This window comes from Lynx rufus, unplaced genomic scaffold (genome assembly GCF_022079265.1).
Source record: "Lynx rufus isolate CCGP_SWC_20201006 ecotype Redwood Valley unplaced genomic scaffold, mLynRuf1.p SCAF_6, whole genome shotgun sequence".
Lineage (NCBI taxonomy): Eukaryota > Metazoa > Chordata > Mammalia > Carnivora > Felidae > Lynx > Lynx rufus.
Window position 1 is genome coordinate 112,215,152 of NW_025814878.1, and position 22,053 is coordinate 112,237,204.

Genomic DNA, 22,053 nt, shown 5'->3' on the forward strand with positions numbered 1-22,053 from the left:
CCTCTGTCCTTACCTCTTTAGCCCTGGGAAGAGGACTGGCCTTTAACAGCTGAGCTAGTCTTCAACTATTTTTCTACCGCCTAGTGTATGGGAAAGGAGAGGGAAGTGAGAAAAAGAAACCAAGCAGATCAGCAAGCAAGGCTATCAATTTCAGAGATGCCCCTGTTCCAAGCATTCCTCTTCCTGCTCCTCACTTCCTCCTGTTCCCCTGAGACTGTCACTCTCCTGGCTGAGATGAACCTCATGGGACTTGACAGTTCAGATCACTCTGGCCAGTAACAGAGAAAACCAGGAGGCAAGTGTCACACTTAACCGTCACCATAAGCTTGAGCCTCCTGGGGCCGCTCCCCTCCAGCGGGTGTCTGCACTTTGTGCTAGTTAATCGCTGGCTCCGGGCTCCTGGTTTCTACAGTGTCAGTGGAGGTTCGAGAGATGCTGGCCACCAGATGATACCATTTCCCACACGGCCCCGGGGGTGAGAGTGTCTGCCCCGCTACTGATGTCTGGATGACCTCCGCTTTCCCCCTTTTGATCTTTCAGTCCTTCCAATGCTTTTGTAACAACTTCCTGTAGTAAATTCCCCGTTTTGAAATTCTTAGGGGTGTCTGCTTTCCTGGCTAGATAAGCACCGAGCTGGCCTCACGGCGGCCCAGCCCACTGGCTGCTGAGGGCTGGGCGCTCCTGGGGCCTCTGTGAAGATGGCACCTCTGCAAGCAGAGGAGAAAACTGGGGTGTCGGCTGAGGAAAGTCATGGTCGCTTGTGTGGGTGGTCAAAACTGGACAGCAAACGACAGGTTTTTGGCTTTGCATTTCCACACACCACTCAAGGCCCTTCTGAGACCCTCCCAGGCCCTCCTCACACCACCCTGGTTTGTACCGTGACACCAAGGGGGTGTGTGTGTCCTTTCTGCCGCCTCCCCACCCCACGCTGGTACCCCTGATGTTCCTTGCAGGACGGGGATGGCATCTTCTCGCTCCTCCGCCCCCGCTCACTGACGGATGGTGGGCAGGGCGGGGGATGGGGAAAGATGGGCAGCTCTCACAAGCCAGAATCAACTCTCCTGGCCTGTACCCCAAAGTCTCACTTGCCCAGCCAAGTTTCCCACTTCGTGCGCTGGACATGGAGGAGGGGGAGGGGTCTGGTCAGCCGCCTGGGAAAAACACGTAAATAACTGAGTCAGCCTAAATCAACTCTTAAATATTTAATTCCCATTTATTTAAAGTTCTGTCAGTCTGTGTACACTATTTATATTAAAAACACAGGAAGCTGGGGCTCCTAGCAAAAATATACATTTCGATTTTGGAGATTGTTCAGACACTGAGAAGAGCTATATCCTCAGCACCAGACCTGGGTGGGGGGTGGGGGCCGGGGGTCAGGCACAGCGTCTCTCCCTTTACAGCGCTGGCTCAAAGGGAGCACCCCAACCCCAATCCTTGGTCAGCCGAGGGTGGGGGTGGGAGAGGGAAGTATCTTGTCAGTAGAGAATGAGCTCAGGGCATGGAAGGCAGGGGCAGATGGACGGGACCCAGGAAGCCTGGGCTCTGGCCTCAGGCCTTCCCCAACCTTTCTCATAGACCCTCACCAAGTCCCTCGCCCTTCCAGGCCAGTCTCTTTCCTGAAGAAGCAGCCTGGGTGGGCTCTCGGCCTTCCTGCTCAGACACAGCATCCAAGCTGGGCTTCAGCCCCTCTTCCCAGGCTTAGTGCTTCACGTGGGAGGAGCGGGACTGGGCCTGGCAAGGTCTCTGGTCACCAGAAACTGCACAGGGTCAGTGACTAGCCAGGCCAAACACGGGAAGGGGAAGGCGGCAGAACTGTTGGGATGAATGGACGTCACACTGAGCAGTCACACATGAGCAGGTGCTGGGCTGGCTCAGCTGACCCCTGGCCACCAAGGGATCTGGCCCAGCTCTGCCCATCCGCCTGTAGGCCCCTCTAGCCCATCTGTCTCAGGGAAGGGAGGGCAGGGTAAAGGGTGTAGAACCAGGTAAAGTGAGTCAGTGCTTGTGTGTGTGGAGTGGCAGCTCCAGGGAGTGTGTGTGTGTGGGGGGGGGGGCGTGGGCTTCAGCTGGGCTCCTGGATGCATCTGAGGCCGGGTCCTGGCACTGAGTGGAGAAACAGGAGTCATGGTCAGTGGCTGCTGCAGAGTGGGAGTAGGGGGGTGGGTGCCGATGACACCAAGGCCTGGGGTCAGAATTAAGTACACCGCCTGCTGCCTTCCCTGCCAACCTCTGCCTCCCTCGAGGCTTGCTCCTCTTCAGTGGGGGTCCCACCTGGAGGGACGCCCACCTCCTTCCAGGCTGGGGGTGTCCCCCAGCGGCCAGCGCAGGGGACCATCAGTGACACTGACCTGGAAGACTGGTGAAAAGAAGAACAGAGAGGGTATTGGTATCAGTGGGGCTGGGACGTGCTGCTGGAGAGGGGTTGGCTGGGTAGGGGAGGGCGGTGATAGTCTGGGGGAGTGACTCGGTGACTCGGGCTGTTGCTGCAGTCAGCCCAGGCCCTGCGTGGCTTCCCCAGGAAGCCTGGCCCAGAGAACTTAGTGTTTCTTTGGATGGCCCAAATCCTTTGCTGTGAAGACAGGAGAAGTGAGGCCCCTACCCCTGCAGGTGACTGTTGGTACAGAGGGCAGGCCCATTCCTCCTGCTCCTTGGGGGACAGGGGACGGGGCGGACAAAGGCAGAGGACCCGTTCCATGCTGCTGGTGAAGTAACACAAACTGTCTCACAAAAGGAGGGACAGACACAGGGATGGGGAGAGAGAAGGGGAGGGAGGGAGTGAGGAAGAGGCAAACCTACAGAGAGAAAGGAACAGAGGGAGCGCAAGGAAATTAGAGAAGAAAGAGGGACTGAGACTGAGCACGAGGAAGAAGGGAGCGCAGGGAGCAGAGCAGGGGCGAGAGACCGCGTGTCTGAGCGCAGGATGGGATTCCACGGCTCCCGGTGCGACTCTGGGTGCGGTGTGGTGCCAAGCGGCGCCGGCGCTCAGGGCTGCTCTCCGGAAAAGTCCCGTGGGTGGTGCCTATCCCTGCTCTGTCCGCCTGCCCCTGGAGGCCCCAGGCGCACCCCCTCAGTACATGTCCTTGTAGATCTCCTGGAGCAGCGGGTGCAGTGAGGTCTCCGTCTCGGTCTTCTTGATGCGCTGCATCATCTGGGCGTGCTCGGTGACCAGCTGCCGCAGGTCGGCCATCTTCTGCAGCAGCTTGGGGAAGAGGTACTGGGCGTAGGGGTGGTTGGCCTGCAGGTGGAACTCGAGGGCACGCAGGATGGTGTCCTGGATGGCCTCCACCTGGGGAACGTTTATGAGGCCTGGCCGGTCTGTGGGGACACAGGGCAGAGGTGTGGGAGGGGGCAGGCATGCATGGGGACATAACGGGGTCAGAGGAGCTCCCTTACCTCTACCCTACCCTGTGTGGGTGACTCGGCCCGGGGGACAGCAGACCTATTGCTGTGATGGACCCAAGCCCTGGCCTGTTGGTGACTGCCCCACTGAGTATTCTAGTGTCTCCACCCCGGGTCCTGGCCCATCTCCTTTGCTTTTTTGTTTTTTCTTCTGAAAAAGGCAGTATCCTATCAGGGTTAAGAGACTCGCTGCCTGGATTCAACTCCCATCGCTACCACAGACTAGCGATGAGGCTATGGGCAGGCCACTCAGCCTCTCTGACTTCAGTTTCCTCACCTGTAAAATGGGGTAACAGAAGCACCTTCTGCACAGGGTTGTTGTGAGGATCAAATGAGTTATACTCTAGGAAACAGAACAGTACCTGGCATGAAGTAAGTTCTGTGGCACTGTTAGCATGAGTACTGTATCTATTGTATTGGAATCTGAAAAACGCAGGCCAAGGATGGAAAATTTCTCTACCATCAGAAATAATCCCCATTAAGGGGCACCTGGGTGGCCCAGTCGGTTAAGCGTCCAACTCTTGATTTTGGCTCAGGTCATGATCTCATGGTTCGTGAGTTCGAGCCTCGCATCGGGCTCCACACTGACAGCACCGAGCCTGCTTGGGGTTCTCTCTCCCTCTCTCTCTCTGCCCCGACCCGCTCGCTCTCTTTCTCTCTCTCAAAGTAAATACATAAACTTCAAAAAAAAAAAAAGGAAATAATTCCCATTAACATATTGGCACATTCCTTTTCAGTCTTTTTTCTGTCTCCTCTCCACCTATAAGACAGAGCCGGTCCTCCACGTACAGTTAGTGCCTCGTGTGTTCCACTGCCATCATCACATGGACACTTCCCCATGCTGCTCCAGCTTAGGCTTGGCGCCCTGCAGTGAGGGCCCAACCCCCAGAAGGGCTGGGTGTGTGGGGCAGGCCTACCTGCCCCACCCTCACTTACCTCCACAAAGAATGATGGCCGCAATGAAGAGAGCCAGGTCACTGTCATCAAGTTCCAGGGCATTGAACTTGACAGCAAACTCAAACTTGGGCTCGATGATGTCACTGAAGGGCTTTCGGAGGCTTCGCAGGAACTCACGGGTGACAAAACCAGTGCCGTTGGCCACCAGCAAGCCGTCCTTGTTGACAATGGAGGCCAGCATGGCAAAGATGGCCTCATGCACACCATACTTGAGAAGTGTCACCTGGTCGTTGAGGAAGAGGTTGCTGAAGCTGGGTATGCTCTTGGCGAACTCGGTGAGCTCACGCACAGTCTCTACTGTGGTGCACTGGCAGCGGTAGAAGACATGCACGCTGATCTCCTTGTAGGGTGGCAGGCCGTTCACCAGCTGCTTCCACACCAGGCCCTTCTCTGCTTGCCACAATGTCTCGATGTCGTGGATCACAAAGGGCTGAAAACCAGGCCCCGTTAGAGGCCAGGCCTTGGGGGACCCCCGCCCATATGCTCCCCAGACCCCCTGCCTGTACCATGAAGTTAGGGGAGGGAGGAGGCCCGGTTCTCCCAGAAGTCAGGCAGGTGGCAGCAGGGCCCAGAGCCTGGGACCGCCAGGCCGAGCAGTGACACTCACCGCCGTGTGACTGGCCTTGCCGGTGAGGATGCCGCGGGCCTTCTTTTTGGTCATGTTGAAGTTTTTCAGGTAGGCGTTGTAGATGTGCTTGGAGAAGGCCTTCAGGTCGGCCACCTGCGGGTTGTGCTGATTCCCCTCGCTTGCTGTCAGCCCTGCCACCAGCTTCCTCTTCTCGGCCTCTGGCATCCGGCCAAAGCGAATGGCTGTATTGTGGGGTGGGGGTGAGGGAGAGGTCATCGAGGAGCCCAGGCAGGGGCTAGCACCTCTGACCTCCTTGTCCCACTACAGCTACGTGGGTCAAAATGGAAACATACTTTTTGACCTCAGGACCCTCAGAAGCTCTAGAGCCACAACGCTGGACATGTTGGGGAACTCCTCCGGAATGTAAGCTCCGAGGGGACAGGGATTCTGTCTTGTTCACATTGCCCGGCACACAAGGGCTCTAACTCATGGAGTTGACTGAGCCACTGTGGCTGGAAGGCGGTGCAGTGTGACAGGTAGGAAGACGGTCTCTGGTGTCAAAGGCCTGTACTCGAGTTCCAGCTTGGCAGCTTACTAGCCATGTGACTTAAGGCAGGCTATTTCACCTTTATTCATAAGAAAAATGGGCCAATACTTCAACCTCACTGGATTGTCAAAACAGTCGTGAGACTGACGTGCTGCCCGCTGTGCTAAGAAGGCAGCTTCAAAACAATTAAATAAGAATGTTCACACGGTAAGCACTCAAAAACTAGTCATTAGCGATGGAACAGGATACAAATCTGGCTTCTCTAAAAGAAAAGGTGAGAAGAATGGAGTTGGCCCTGGGATCTCCTAAGAAATCCCCTCAGCCCACCCAAGCAATGGAGCCCAGGCATTTACAGACTGAGGGGAGGGATCAAACCCCAGACGTGCCAGGCCCCAGCACCTAGGAAATGTTTCAGATGGAGGGCTTGGGTCCTGCCACCATCTAAAATGTAAGAGAGGGTAGCTGTGGGTGAAGACCTTTAAACAAGAAGGCTCCCCCTTGTCCCCTGGGGGTGGGTGACCCAGATAGGCAAAGAGGGGGCATGTGGGCTGCAAAATCCTACTGTATGGGGTCTGAAGACAAGACTGAGGGAGGCCTGGCGTGCAGGGCAGGCTCTGACTCCCAGGAGTGGCCGGCCTCCAGGAAATTCCTGCCTGGCTTCTGGCAGCTGACACATATGGTCACTTGCTGGCTCCTGCCCGCCTTCGATAACCAAGAAGGGCTGAGGTGATCCCAGGCTTTGGCAGTGGCTTTTCACACTCTGTCAGGCCATCTGAGACAGGCTTGAGGTTCTAGGAGTGATGTTTCCAACACTACTGGAGCTGGGGTCGGTTCCCAGTTCCCTTCTGGGCCACAGAGGCTAAGCCTCAGGTACTGAGAGGTGGTGACTGCCCGGGACCCGGGACCTGGGACCCGAGACCCACGTGGGCACTGAGCAGCCTGGGGAAGGCAGGTCTTAGGCCGGCTGGTACTGTGACACGTGTGCAGTGCCTGCTGCGTGCCAGGCACTGCTCTGAGGGCACTCCCTTTCTGGGCTCCCGGGAGCCTGGTTCCAGGCTGTGTGGAGGGAGCCAGCACCCCCTGTGCCTTGCCTGGGTCGGCTCTCACCATTATGCGACATGCCCAGGGCCACACATTTCTGGAAGCGACAGTACTGGCACTTGTTGCGGTTCTTCTTCTGGATCTTGCAGATCCGCTCACACTTCTCATATTCCAGCTTCATGCGGATCGTCCGACGGAAGAAGCCCTGAGGGACGGTGAGGAGGTGAGGAGAAGCCATGAGAAAGGGAGAAAGTTGGGAATCCTGCTCTGCCCAATGAGTTACGTCAGGGGCCCCAGTTACGTGTAAGGATGTAAAAATCCCTGAGCTCTGGAAGTAATGCAGGGAAATTTTTTTGGAGGGGAGAGGGAGAAGGAAAATAAATAACTCGAAAACTTTTGAAATATATATTTATATATCTTAATTATTTATTACAAATTTTTTTAAATGCTTATTTTTTTTTTTTTTAATTTTTTTTTTAATGTTTATTTATTTTGGGGACAGAGAGAGACAGAGCATGAACGGGGGAGGGGCAGAGAGAGAGGGAGACACAGAATCGGAAGCAGGCTCCAGGCTCTGAGCCATCAGCCCAGAGCCTGACGCGGGGCTCGAACTCACGGACCGCGAGATCGTGACCTGGCTGAAGTCGGACGCTTAACCGACTGCGCCACCCAGGCGCCCCTAAATGCTTATTTTTGAGAGAGGGAGAGAGACACACACACAGAGAAGGAGAGCAGGGGAGGGGCAGAGAGTAAGGCAGAGAGAGAGAGAGAGAGAGAGAGAGAGAGAATCCCAAGCAAACTTCGGGACATTCCTTATTTATTTTACATGCTTCTTTGTTAGTTTGGTAACATAAAATTGTATCCTGGATAACCTGATTTATTCATAAATGTATCTGGTTCTGTGTATTTTCCAGGCAGTGGTTTAATAAAATGGAATGTGAGGGGTGCCTGGGTGGCTCAGTCAGTGGAGCATCTGACTCTTAAATTTCGGCTCAGGTTATGATCTCATGGTTCGTGAGTTCGAGCCCCGAGTCAGGCTCTGTGCTGACAGTGCCGAGCCTGCTTGGGATTCTCTCTCTTCCTCTCTCTCTCTCTGCCACTCCCCTGCTGGTGCTCACTTGCTCTCGTTCTCTCTCTCAAAATAAATAAATAAACTTAAAAACATATATGTGACATTTTGATGGGTGTGCAGTTGGGAGGACAATCCCAAAAGCACGACTGGAAAAAGAAATGTCAAAGAGCCCCTTTCAGGCCTTGACATGCTGGAAGCTCTGATGTCAGGAGATGGTTCAGCCCAAGACCCTCATTTTGTCCTGCTGGTCTTCTACAGCTGTGTCCCCAGGGGTGCCAGCAGCCAGACAGCCCATGTGAGCGGCTGGGGTGGCGCCCAGCAGGGCAGGCCTGACGAGGGACCAGCAGGACCCAGAGTGGAGGCCTGGAATGGGCCCAAGGGCCTGGCTGCCTCCCAGGTGGGAATTCCACTGGGGGCACTGTCAGGGCCCAGCCTCTCTGGCAGCTCAACTCACCATGTAATCACAGCCCCGACTGCCAGCCCCCACTCGCCATGGCCCCTACCTTGCACCCCTCACATGCGTGAACACCGTAGTGGAAGCCTGATGCCTTGTCCCCGCACACACGGCACTCCATGTTGAGGCTGCCACACGAGGTCCCGTCACAGCCCATCTGCAACTGGTCCAGCAGCGAGGGTGGTGAGGAGCTCTGGGAGAGGTCTGCAGACACACAACATAGGGGTGGCTTCACACGCTGCCAGGACTGGGGCCAGGGGAGGTGGACAGAGCCTGTGGGGGCAGAGCAGGCGGTGGGAAGAGCCCATGTTTCTGAATCACACAGCCCTCAGCTCAGACACTTGAAGGCTATGTGCCTCAAGGAGTCAACCTCTCTGAGGATTGCTTTCTTCATCTAGAACGTGGGGCTTCTCTAGGAGGATGGCAAAAAGTTTCCAAAGCGTTTCCCCAGATCTGACATACAGCAGGCGTTTGGGAAATGGCAGCTCTACTCTCCAGGGTAAGTCAGAGCATTCCTGGGCGGAGCTCACCGCTGGGGAGGAGACAGAGGGTGTGTGCGTGTGACTGTGTGTTGGGAGAAGCGACTATGTTTTGGGAAGAAAGGAGCAAGAGGGAGGAAGCAGACAGAATTTTTTTAGACCATCCTTGGGAAGTAGCTCTCTTAGCTTAAGAGGCTCCACTGTGTGGGCCACGTGGGGTTGTGTGAAATGTGTTTTGTGGACACTGAATTAGTGCAGACCCCTGCAGAGCTGCCCTTCACCCCCCTCTGCTGGGAAATGTGATTCCTGCGTGGACTCTGGAGATGTTGTAAAGGATCACTCAAGAAGCTCAGATTCATTCTCACAAAACTTCTTGTTCAAGTACAAAGAATGCAGGTATCAGCCATGTTGACTGGGAAGCATACTGAACTTCCCCAAGTTTTTTTCTATTAAATGTACAAGATGTTCGAACCAGGCGTTGTGAGTGTAAGCGCGGAAAGCACTCGGCCGTGGCAATGACTTCAGGGTGTATGTGCTGCCAGATGACTTAGTAAGAATTTCCGGGAGTCCCTTCTGAATCTCTCCCTTGGGCACTCAGAAACAAACCCTTCCCGGGGAAAAGGGACGTGCCCCGAGCCCCAGTCTCCCAGCCCATGGCCAGCTGCATGGCTCCACGTGCCATCTGGCCTGCCAATCTGGTCTATTCTCTGCTCTCTTTCCTGATGACCAAGCAACCTCATCGGCGGCACAGGCCAAATCCCCAGACCGCAGAAGCAGTGGCTCAGAGCAGGATGGTACCTTAGGGAGACTCAGACCATGGAGATGAGCCCAGATTTAACATTACCCAGGCTGCTGTTCCTACCTCTACGTAATACAGATTTAGGCCACTCCACAACATATCTTGATTTCCCTCCCATGGAGTAACCACCCTCCCAGACCAAGGTGCACTCCACTCTTCCCACACCTTCCTCAGCTCTCCCTCAGGTCCTAGGAGTGACAGCAGAAGAGCCTTCAGCTAGACCCCATCTCGGCCACAGGGAGGGGCACACAAGCACCAGACCAGACCCCAGCAGGGAGGACCGAGCGGCCTGCTGCGATCCTGGGCTGGTGACACAAGGGCAGGGATGACACAAGTCCCTGGTTCCTAAAATGGCTTGTCCTGTCCCAGAGACTTAGCTCCTAACCTTCTGTCATTCCACGGGGTGGAAGCACCCACCTCAGCCCACAGATGGGGGCGAGTGGGCTCCCTTCCTCTCCTGGGCACAGGGCTGTAGGGGAGCCTCCAGCCGTGGAGGGCAAAGCCACTTTGGTTTTCTTCCTGGCCTTTTGTCACCACACGACAGACTACGTGTGTTTACTCAGTGTTGGGCGCCCTCCACCAGAACATAAGGGCCACGGCACAGGAGCTCTGCCACCAGGGTGCTGCTGGATGGGGAGCCGGCACTCAGTGACTCTGGAATAAGCGGTCCTTAAGGTCCCTGGGCATCCTGAGCTCAGCGCCAACTGGCTGGAGGAGCTGGGCAATATCCACCACTCCTAGAGGCATTTTAATAGGGCAGGAGAACTCACAGGGCGAATTGTTGGGAGAAAACGAGACCTGCGCAGATGCCAGGCAGAAGGGTTTCCGGCACTTCCTCCTCTGATCTGTGTGGTCTGTATGCGTGCTCACTTTGTGTCACTTCTTGTAAGCAGTGTTGTTTTTGTGGCTGACACGTCTGCCTCCTCTGCTAGACTTGGGACATCTCTAATCACGTTGTCTTTGGGTCTCAAAGCCCACCTCCACCACCGAGTCTTGTCCACAGTAACCAACCTCTTGGGTGGTGCCTTCCTTGTTTTCCCTCGTGACCCTGGAGGCTGGGCAGGTGTCTGGTCATTTGTACTGCAATGCCACCCTCTCTTTTCATTCAACAGACATGTGATGAGCACCAGCTGTGTGCAGGGTGGGATCGGACCCTGCCCTGGACTAGCTCAGGTAAGAATGAGGTAAGAAAACTGGAACACAACATGGCGAGTGGCATCACTGGCCGAGGGGCAGGCAGATGACACAGGACTGTGAAGGAGCCACCACTCAGACATGAGACTGTCAGGGAGATTGCTTCCCTCTGGGCTCAAAGGTGAGAGCTTTGGGGGCGCCTGGGTGGCTCAGTTGGTTAAGAGTCTGACTTCAGCTCAGGTCATGATCTTTTTTTTTTTTTTTTTTTTTTTAATTTTTTTTCAACGTTTATTTATTTTTTTGGGGGACAGAGAGAGACAAAGCATGAACAGGGGAGGGGCAGAGAGAGAGGGAGACACAGAATCGGAAACAGGCTCCAGGCTCTGAGCCATCAGCCCAGAGCCTGACGCGGGGCTCGAACTCACGGACCGCGAGATCGTGACCTGGCTGAAGTCGGACGCCTAACCGACTGCGCCACCCAGGCGCCCCTCAGGTCATGATCTTACAGGTCATGAGTTCAAGCCCTGCATCGAGCTCTCTGCTGTCAGCACAGAGCCCACTTTAGATCCTCTGTTCCTCCCTCTTGCTGCCCCTCCCCTGCTCCTTCTCTCTCCCTCCCTCCCTCCCTCTCAAAATAAATACATAAATTTAAAAAAATAATAATTAAAAAAAAATGAGAGCTTTGGAAGACCTCCAAACAGCTTCCAGATGCTCAGGAACAGCAGGCTTGAGAGTTAAGAATGTGACTCAGGAGCCATGTGGTCTGAGATCAAATTGGTGTCTTGGGCTCAAAATCCAGCTCTGCCTTCTGGGCCTCAGTTTCCTCCTCGGTAAAAGAGAGATGACAGGCATATCTATCTGAGAGTCATGGTGAAAAGTAATGGAACTACCACAGACAAAAGGCCTAGAACTTGGAAGAGGCACGGAACTATCAGTGTTAAGTTAGGAGGATGCCCGTCAGCAAGCTGCAATTCTGCCCTCTCCAAGCTGTGTACCCCACACAGGCAGGGACCTTCCTCTTTCTGGCTGATTGTACCCCTTCACCCACAGCTTCACAGAAATCCAAGGTTGCGGGGGAGGGGAGCGTCTCTGCTTATGAGACCCGGAGAGGCCCCAGGCCAAGACCAAGCGTCTCACTTCCCCTGGCCTGCCACCGGCCCTTGGCCCAGGGGCATCAGGATCACCTGGGAGACGCCAAGCTGCTCAAGCCCTACTAGCCACCAAAACCACCTGAGCTCTGGTCCTGAGGAGAGACCCTGGGTGTGCATCCCAAGGGAAGTGCTGCAAATGGCGACTGTGGAGAAACAGGCCCAGGGCGGTGTCAGGGCCTGGGAGATGGATGTCCTGCCCCCAGGTGGTGAACAGGCACAGGCTGCAGAACTTGAAAGCAGTCAGCGAGGCTTGGTGGTAGCAGGCTAGTGACACACAGGCACCCACTGCCCATTTGAGGGGAATAAGAGAACAAAAAAACTGACCCAAGAGGCAGAGGAGATGAGGGGCTAGGGTGGGCAAAAGCATATGCATTCTCCAGGGGGAGGTTTTGTGGCAGCGTGCATGTGTACCAGGGCTACTGAAGTGGTGGTGATTCGGGAGTGGGTTTTCTTTTCTTTTTTTTTTTTTTTTTTAAATTTTTTTTTTTACATTTATTTATTTTTGAGACAGAGACAGAGCATGAACAGGGGAGGGGCAGAGAGGGGGGGGACACAGAATGGGAAGCAGGCTCCAGGCTCTGAGCCGTCAGCCCAGAGCCCGACGCGGGGCCCAAACTCACGGACGGCGAGATCGTGACCTGAGCTGAAGTCGGACACTTAACCGACTGAGCCACCCAGGCGCCCCTCGGGAGTGGGTTTTCTAAAGATAAAAGATAAAGAATTTGGTTTCTTCCTGGTTGACCACCTGGCTTAAGGGTTTATCCTTGAATCACCACCCTACCTAAAAGTAATGATGGCAGAATGCTCCGTGTTCTAGGGACCAGGTTCTGAAGGCCCCACAGCCTCACCATGAGCCATAGGGTTCCGAGAGGCCCTCCCATACCAGGAGTCCCAGCCTTGGTGTCCCTCAAGAATGCTGGGTGGAGCCATTAGGGCATGCCATTCCGAGGGCCGCCTGCCTGCACAGCGGGCCACTCTCCCAAGCCAGCGCAGCACAGCCCTCCTCCGGCTCCTCCTCTGTTCTCAGGAAACGTACTTGCTCACCTGATGGCCATCATGTGGGCCCTGAGCCCCCGCCTCTGAACTTCCACTCCAGCCGCACCCTGCCTGACCTCCCAAACATCTTCTGAGGGTCTACCTCCACCTCTACCACAGGAGGGGAGGGGGAAAGAACCAGCATTTATCAGCCCCCCACTAAGAGCTTGTTAGTATCATTTCATATCACCTTGGAAGACAGAACTGACCCCATTTCAGATGAGGTTAAGGGATCTGCCCAAGGTCACCTAATACACGGTGGGACCAGGACTTGAACCTAAACCTGACTGCCCTGTAAAGACTGTATCTATATGAATAACAGCTCTTTTTTTGGGCACGCCTACTGTGTACCAGGTGCTCTGCTGGATACATTGTACCATTAATCTCATGTGAATCTTAAATAACCCTTCAAGCAGGTCTACTTATCCTTTTATAGGCGAGGAAAGTGAGGTTCAGAAGCTTAAGTAACATGCTGACAGTGGCATTAACCAGATCATTAATTTTACATGTCCTCTTGGCCAGGCCATGATACCCATGGTACCCAGTTTCTGATCAAACACCAGTCTAGATGTTGCTGTGAAAGTATTTTTTAGATGTGATTAAAGTTTTAATTTAATTTTTTTAAGTTTATTTATTTTGACAGAGAGACAGAATGAGTGGGGAGGGGCTGAGAGAGAGAGAGAGAGAGAGAGAGAGAGAGAGATTCCCAAGCAGGCTCTGAGCTGCCAGCGCAGAACCCAAAGTGGGGCTCAAACTCATGAAACTGAGATGATGACCTGAGCCAAAACTGAGTCAAATGACTGAGCCACCCAGGCGCCCTTAGATGTGATTAACATTTAAATCATGACTTTCCATAATGTAAGTAGGCCTCAGCCAATTAGTTGAAGGCCTTATGAAAAAAGACTGAGGCCTCCCTAAGAAAGAAGAAATTCTGCCTCGGGACTGCCTTCAAACCCGAGCTACGGCATTAACTTCCCTGGGTCTCTTGTCTGGTGGCCTGTCCTGCAGATTTTCAACTTGCGAGCCCTCACAATGGTGTGAGCCAGTTCCTTAAACACACACACACACTCCCTCTCTTTCTATGTATGCACACATCCTATTGGTTCTGTTTCTCTAGAGAACCCCGACTAATACAGCAGCAGAGTAAGACCTGGAACCTAAAACCATCCAATCCCTTGGGCTGAGCTCTTATTGTACTCTATGACTTCCCATAAGCATGTATATGTTCATTACTATTAAATCAGTAATTCATGATTATGATAAATGATGAGACATGTCACTGCTGAGGATGACATCGTGTCATTATTCAAATGTTTGGACTCAGAGTAAACACTAAGCCCAACTCCCAGAGAGTGAACGAACTATCAGTTGTACCATCTTGGATTACAAGTTCAGCAAACAGACACTACTGACCTTATTCACATCATTTATGTATGGATGAAGGTTCTCACGCATATCTAGTTTCCATCACTGCAGGTATGCTGTTGTCATACCCGTGAGAGTGGCCAGGAGGGGCCAACACTGTTACCTTTGCTGGCAGAGCCCCATAGGTAAATAGCTTCTGAAGTGTCAGGGCCAATTCTGTGGGACTCTGGAGCTGGGGTACTAAGCAGCCTCCTTACTTCTGTTGTCCTGTTCACTTGCACAGTGGGCTTCTCAGGGCTGCTGCACAGCCTTGTCCTCAACTGCACAGCCAGCCCCTGCCTGGACACCCACCACATACTTGCTGAGAGAGGAGGTGCCCAGGCCAGGAGGAAGGACGCCTGATCTTTCTCAGCTCCATCCCCACATGAAGACCCCTGACTTCCTTCTAGGGTGTGGCTGGGATGCCCATCACTAAAGCAGGAGGGGACAGCAACCCTTGCCATGACCCAGCAGGGGGACACTAGGCATAGGAGTTTCTTCATCACAGGCCCGTCCTGCCTGCCTTCTCAGGTGTTGAGCTCGGTATAGACGCAGAATCAGTGCAGAACCTCTGAAGGGTCAGAAGAGAAGCAAACTGTGTGATCTTCCTTCTGTTTCAGGGCTTGAGGCTGTGTCCCATCCTCTTGAATTCCTGAGGGGACTCCAGAGGCCAAAGTCATAGACTCATGGCAGAGAACCTTACCCAGCTAGCCCTTGAGGTGGGCACACTTTAAAGGTAGAGACTGAGGGGTGCGTGGGTGGCTCAGTCGGTTAATCGTCCAGGTCTTGATTTCAGCTCAGGTCATGATCTCACAGTTCATGAGTTCAAGCCCCACATTGGGCTCTGCACTGACAGTGTGGAGCCTGCTTGGAATTCTATCTCCCTCTCTCTCTCTCTGCCCCTCCCCTGCTTGCTCTCTATCTCTCCCTCAAAATAAATAAAAATAAAATGTAAAAGTAAAGACTGAGATTGGAGAAGTGAAGACTGAGATTGGAGAAGTGAAGTCACCAGCAAAAGCCACAGCTCATAATCACACAGACTTGAGATCCCTGCTCTGGCTCCCCAAGGTGAGGCTCTTTCTTCCAGGGCCTTTCACCTGCTGGCCTTTTTTGGGAAACAAAACTACTTTAACTTTTTGTTTTTAATGTTTATTTATTTTGACAGAGAGAGAATGCATGAACAGGAAGGGGTAAAGAGAGAGAGAGAGAGAGACAGACAGACAGACAGACAGAGAGAATCTCAAGCAGGTTCTGCACTGTCAGCTCAGAACCCAAATTGGGACTTGATCCCACAACCCTGGGACCATGACCTGAGCCGAAATCAAGAGTCAGACGTTCAACCGACTGAACCATCCAGGTGCCCCCAAATTACTTTAACCTGTTAAAGAAAAGCAATGCATTTGCGTCTTAAATTAGGAGAGTACTGTAGATTTGAAAATGATACATAATAGCATGTACCAAAGATCCTACTCCTTTGAGTTAATGGCATAGTCCTTTGTGTGTATACTCTTCTAGTGCCTTCCATGATACTTAAAGATTTTTTTTTTTAAGTTTATTTAAACTTGTAGGGGTCAAACCCACGAGCCGTGAGATCATGATCTGAATTGAAATCAAGAGTTAGACGCTTGACCGACTGAGCCACCCAGGTGCCTCGATACTTAAAAGATTTTTAAGCAATGGGATCCCCAATTTGTCAGGAGCTGTTTTTCCCGTCAGTGTATTCAGACCTACCCTATCCTTGTTAATGACTACACCGCATTCCACAGTATGGCTCTACCACAGTTTATATAACCAATTCCCTACGATGGGAGCTTGCCAATTTTTTGCTTCTATGAGCAGCGCTGCAGTAAATAAGTGTGGAAATCTCTGTGTGTTCTGCGCGGGTATTTACATGGGATACATTCCTAGGAGGGGAACTGCAGGGCCAAAGGAATGTAAAAAGTGTTGGCCTGCGTAGCCAAACTGCCCTCCACCCTCTTAGCTGGAGGGCCATGTCTTCCCCCTCTGGCCAAAACGGTTCTCTTTGCTAATCTGACAGGCTAAATGACATTTTATCTTGAAGATATCTTCTTTGATTAATGAGTAGACTGAAAAACATTTTGTTTTCTGGCCAGCTGTATTTGTCCTACCATGAACTGCCTGTTTCTATTTTTCGGTTGTTTGCCTTATAGAATTTGTGGGAACATTTTTTGTACTATGGCTTTAACACATTATGATTATGTTAAACAACCCCCTCCTGTTTCAAATCCTGAGCAAGGAAGTCTTCCTATCTCTCCTTCATCGATTTATTGATAAATGGAATATATTAAATACCACATCATACATAGCACCGCAAGGGCGGTTGGGCAAATTTTCCCCCAGACATCTCCCTGCGTACCCTAATCCCATGGATAAAGCTTCCCGAGATGCCATCATCTTGCCCACTCGCCCTGCCTGGGCATGCAGGCACTGTACTCTGATCTGTACGTGAACAGCAGTATCATGTGAGGATATGGTCCCACAAGGCTGTGTAGGAAACTCCAGGACAGGTCATTACTTCTGTGTGCCTGGCCCCAGATGTGGGGATAGGGTGGGCCAGGCTGGGTGGTGAGGCCACAAATCCCATGGCCTTTTCTTCACTTTTCACTCTTCCTCAGTGACGTAGTTTGCTCATTCTTAGCCCCTGGTGTCTTCCTCCTGCTTCCTAACCTTCCTTGCCCATCTCAATTTCAGAACAGTACATGCTATTAGCACTAAGTGACCGATCACCTCTGGTTAGCTATTCCTTTTCTGAGAAAGGCTCGGCCTCTAACTTCATCCCAGTCACCAGCCAACACACAGGGAATAGGTTACCGTGGGGTTTGGGGGATACTTTCTCCTAAGGCCTGAAATCACACCAAGCCCACTTTGGTCACTCCTGGGTATGTGGGTGGGCTCAGAGGGATGGGATAATGGCCTTTCCCTTACCCCCGCCACGTGCCCGGAAGAGGAAGAAGCGCTGCAAAATCCAGGGACTCATTTTGCAGGTTCAAAACAGTGTGGCTCAAGGATTTGGGCCTTTCTTAGCTACAGGCTAGGCAGGAACCTGTTCTACCTCAACAGCCCCTGCCCCAACTCTGACACCATCTACCTCTTCTCCACGCAGAGATGGGCTCCAGACTCCATCCTTGTGAGGTGGGCCTACTCCTCCACCCTGAATCACCACCACCTGTGGTCAGGATCTCCTTCAGCGGAAACCAGTAGCAAAATCAGGATGTCCCCTCCTGGAAGTACATCCTCTCATGACACCGAGTTCCCTCTGAGGGAAGGGAGCAAGAATCAACTGAATGTGTTGGCACTTATGTGGAGGGAGAAGGAGAAAAGTGGTGGGGAGGGCGCTAGGAGCAGGGAAGAGGCAACATCAGCAGCAGGGAAAACCAGGGGCCAAGAAGTGGATTCTGAGTGCCCCTGAAGGCGGACGTAACATCATGATGGTGACAGGGACAGAAAGGTACAGGGTCCCAGAGAAGAATGTCTACCCTGCTACTAACAGTGGATAAACAAAAGGGGAACCAACAAGTGAGATAAGAGAAGCTAAAAACTGTCTGACTGCACAAAAGTAATCTTAATTACAGTCATTCATACTAACCACTTAGCATTGATGCCTAATTATAGTGCAGCTCGATGACTTGTATAATTGGCACCAGATCAATGGAGTTGGGTGTTCTGACTGATCATTACAGTCACAGGTACAGTCGACCTTTCCAGTGTGTTGTTAATGTAGATTGGCTCCGGATCCCTTGGGCAGTAGCAGTGGGAATAATACTGACGACACGCATGACAAATGCCAGCTCATTTAATTCCCACAAAACGCCCTGTCCACATCCCCCACAAGCCCCGTCTGTTTTACAGAAAGAAGAAGTGCAACTGCCTGAGGTCTTGCAGCCGATGAGCAACAGAACAGGGGTGTGAACGGAGGCTGTCTGGCTCCAGTCCTGAACCACTCTGCTACTCTGCACCCCGTGACGTTGTTTGCAGAGGGCATTTCCTGTTCTGCCTGCCGTGCTGCCTCCGCCCCGTGTCCCCTGCCGCGCCCTCCTCACCTGTATAGCTGCTGGAAGGAAGCGAGCGCTCTGGTCCTCCGTTGAGTTCTGGGCCTCCTTCTGCCTCTGCCACTTCCTTTTTCTCCTCCTCTTGCCGGACCTCAGGGGCTTCCCCTGGTGGCTGCTCCATGGCTGATTTCCCCTCGGCGCCACGCCTGCAGGCCCGGTCATAGCTCTGGCATCATCTGGGTCTGGACGCAGATGGACCTCTACAGGGAAGTTCCCATCAGCCTGGGCCAAGGGGCAGACAGGAAGAGGATGAGAAGGTGATGGAGCAGGGCATGCGTGAGGGCTAACACCTGAGGAGCCAGTATGGAGGGGGCTCCCCTGCTCCTGCTCCTGCATGGCAGGAACGCCTCCTCCCTGCAGTGCTATCCTATGGTCTCCACTCCTTGCACCACGAGTCACTTCCCCTCCTGCCCTGTATCCATTTGGTTCCTGAGACAGGTTTGTGGGGTTCAGAGCAGTCTCCATGAACCAGACAGGGAGACAAGCCACCACATCACTTTCTTTGAGCCAGATCAGAACGACTTCAGGGGATTTTTTCAAGCTCCTGATAAGCACTGCACCTCCTAACCACCATCCTGTCCCTACCCCTCCACCCGCCCAGCACTCAGGCTCTCCTAAGCCACAATTCTTGAAGGGAGTGGATCCTATCCTTCCTGTGTTTGGGTGTGGGGGGAAAAGGACATGAGCCCCTGCTGGGTTAGGCTCACAGCTGGCAGCAGATCTGCAACTAGACCCTCAATAGCATAGCCATCAGGCAAGGGGAGATGCATTCTGTCCAGGACTTTCCAAGATGGGTTACTGGGTGGTGACCCCCACATCCTTATCACCCAGGAGGAGGCAGTTCCAATCTCCAAATAAAATATTGCCCACAATGCCACAGTCAGCGGTGGTAAGATCCTGAGGTGTTGCTGGTGAGGGTCATCCTGGCAGGGGACAGTAGGCAGAGGCCTTGAGAGTGGGGTAGATTTTGACCAGAGATGGCATGAAACTTGTCTTGGAGGTACAGCACGAGAAAAGACTCGGAGGCAGCACAGTGGGGGAACCGTAAGGAGTCCTGGAGGCCAGGCAGTGGGTGCTGCAGGAGAGAGGATGTGGAGGGAGGGCTGGGAAGGTGGGCTGTATCTAGGCACGTGCAGGCTGTGGGAGGATAGAGAGAGGAAAGGTCTGCTTTACAGAAATTCAAGCATCTGTGGGACTTCTCCTACATGTGCCATGGGGAGCTCAAACTCAACCGATCCAAACAGAACCCCCCATCTTCCCCCAAACCCACCCTTCCTCTGGTAATCCCCACTTTAGTGACCCACGTGCCAATCCACCCACTTCTCAAAGCCAGAAGGCAAGGGTGAGCTGAGACTCTTCCCTCACCCACGCCGCTCTACACTTGCAGACTTGGCTGTACGCTGGAACCACTGGGGAGTTTTTAAAATGTGGATGTCTGGGCCTGTCCCCAGAGCTTCTCATCTGATGGTCTGGGGAGCAGCCTGGGCATTGGGATCTTTATTTCTAGTTTTTCTGCTGATTTTAATGTACAGCCAAGCTTGGGAATCAATGTTCCACAGCAAAGCGACTTCCAAATGACAGTAAATCTTCCCTCTCATCATTCCTTTCCATCAGGCTTTCATTTTTTGTTCAGACTGACAATAACCTCTTAGTTTGTCAACGAAAGGCAGTTTGGAAATCCAGCCCTAGAGTCTAAGAGCTGGGGGGTTGGGAATCTGAAGATACAGGGAGTGTCCTTGTTGACTTGACAGTCACAGGAAGGGATTCAGTTCACCAAAGGAGATAGCAACATGTCAAGGAAGGTCAGAGGCAAGAGAGACTGGGGACAGCCGGACAACTCAGAGTCATGGGAAGGGCTGTTTCACAGGGGAGGGCTCAACCATCTCAAATGCTGCAGAGGTTAAGGGTGATTAACTGACACATGACCCCTGGATTCGGTGACTACCAGGTCGTTGGTGACTTTGTGGGACAAGTTTTAAGTCAAGTGGTTAGGACGGAACCCTGGGCTCTGAAGAATAAATGGTAGTGAGGAAGGTAGGACAGTGAATGGAGACTAGCTTTTTTTGGTAAATATGTCAAGGAAATAAATGTACAAGAGGATACTGCCTTGAGAAAGTGCTGAAGCCAGGAAGTATTTTAGACTAGGGGAGACTCAGTCTGTGGATAAAGAGGTCTGCAGAGAAAGACAGTCTGAAGATTCAGGGAGGTAGCTGTGGCAGAATAACTGATGCAAGGGGAATAATTCAAGGGCACAGGGTGAGCAAAACACAAAGAAGTATCATAGCAATTGGGGAGGGGGTGGTTAAAGCTCATATGGAATGGCCTCACTCTTTTAGTTAATAAAGTAGGAGAGAAAGTTGTCTATGGAGAGTAAAAGACCGGACTTGCAGGAAGCAAAGAGGCCGGGTGGAGGCACTTTGGCAAACATGACAGGGAATTCACGGGAGAGGAATAAAAAGAATTATAGTAAAGCCACAATAATTAAAACACCATCGCACTGGCACATGAACAATCAGTGAGAGAGAATACAAAGAGTCCATAAATAGATGCAAACACATATGGAACTTTAGCATATTATAAAGATAGTACTTCAAATCAAAGGAAAAAAATGGATTCTCCAAGAAATGGTACTGGGACAACTGAATAGTCATCTGGAAAAACTAAGATGGATCTCTGCCTCCAACCTTACACCAAGACAAGGTCCAAAGAAGTAAACAAAAATTTTAAGTTAAAACAAAAATATATGGGGGCATGTGGGTGGCTCAGTCAGTTAAGCGTCCAATTCGACCCAGGTCATGATCTCACGGTTTCATGAGGTCGAGCCCCGCGTTGGGCTCTGTGCTGACAGCATGAGCTGCTTGGGATTCTCTCTCTTTCTCTGCCCTTCCCCCACTCACACTCTCTGTCTCTCTCAAAATAAATAAACTTTAAACAAACAAACACAAACATACATGAACTATTGGGCACATGGCTGGTGCAGTCGATGAGACATATAACTGTTGATCTCAGGGTTGTGGATTCGAGCCTCACACTGGGCAGAACCCACTTTGAAAAAAATTTTTATGTATTTGAACTATAAACATACTCTTGAGGTGGGGAAGAGCTAAGCATGACACTAAAGCCATAAAAACTTTATGTGTTAAAAGATTATGGATAAAAGATTAGTAAATTTGATTACATGAAAATATAAACTTTCTACATGGTAGAAAAAAGTCATAAGAAACAAAATATAATAAACTGGGAAAAATGTTTGCAACTCTCATCAAAGGACTAATTTCTCTAAAATATTTCCTATGAATAAGTAAAAGGACACCAATCTAATAGATAAATAGGCCCAGGATATGAAAATGTATACAGAAAAGGTACCCATTTGAAAGGGTGCTGAATATCACTCATAAAAAAAAAGAAACTCAAATTAAAACAATACTGAAATACACTTTTTACAATCAAATTAAAACAAAATGTTAGGGCACCTGGGTAGCTCAGTTGGTTAAGTGTCCAACTCTTGATTTGGCTCAGGTCATGATCTCATGGTTCGTGGGATTGAGCCCCCTGTTGGGCTCTGTGCTGACAGTGTGGAGCCTGCTTGGGATTCTCTCTTTCCCTCTGCCCCTCCCCAACTTGCACACATGCTGCTCGCTCGCTCTCAAAAACAAATAAATAAACTTAAAACAAACAAAAGCTAACACGCTGCTAAACATGTGGGGAACCAATCTCACACATCCCTGGTAGAGAGGTAAGTGGGCACAACCTCTGAAGAGGGTAATTTGCCTACATTTATCTAAATTACAGGTGCACATTCCCTTTGACCCAGAAATGCCACTTCTACGTTGTATTCTACAGCTGTTTCTACTGCAGCAAAATGACACAAAGTATTGGTTATTCATGACAGTATTATTTGACTAGTAAGAGGTAGGGAACAAGCTGAATGTCTATTAACAGG

At 51.8% G+C, this 22,053-nt stretch overlaps 1 protein-coding gene across 3 annotated transcripts in view; it reads right to left on the bottom strand.

Moving 5' to 3' along the window:
- Positions 1-1,194: 1,194 nt before the first annotated feature.
- The window catches only part of PPARD (peroxisome proliferator activated receptor delta), an 83,540-nt gene continuing 62,681 nt past the window's right edge, over positions 1,195-22,053 (bottom strand). For 2 of the 3 annotated variants that reach the window (XM_047101218.1, XM_047101219.1), the window contains 6 exons: positions 18,102-18,332; positions 8,088-8,311; positions 6,579-6,717; positions 4,964-5,166; positions 4,336-4,786; positions 1,195-3,315 (listed from right to left, as the gene is read on the bottom strand). In XM_047101218.1, coding sequence (XP_046957174.1) covers positions 3,068-3,315; positions 4,336-4,786; positions 4,964-5,166; positions 6,579-6,717; positions 8,088-8,311; positions 18,102-18,231 — 1,395 coding nt within the window. In that variant the 5' untranslated portion in view covers positions 18,232-18,332 and the 3' untranslated portion in view covers positions 1,195-3,067. The remainder of the gene's footprint in view (positions 3,316-4,335; positions 4,787-4,963; positions 5,167-6,578; positions 6,718-8,087; positions 8,312-18,101; positions 18,333-22,053) is intronic. The other variant, XM_047101220.1, reaches the window with a different exon arrangement.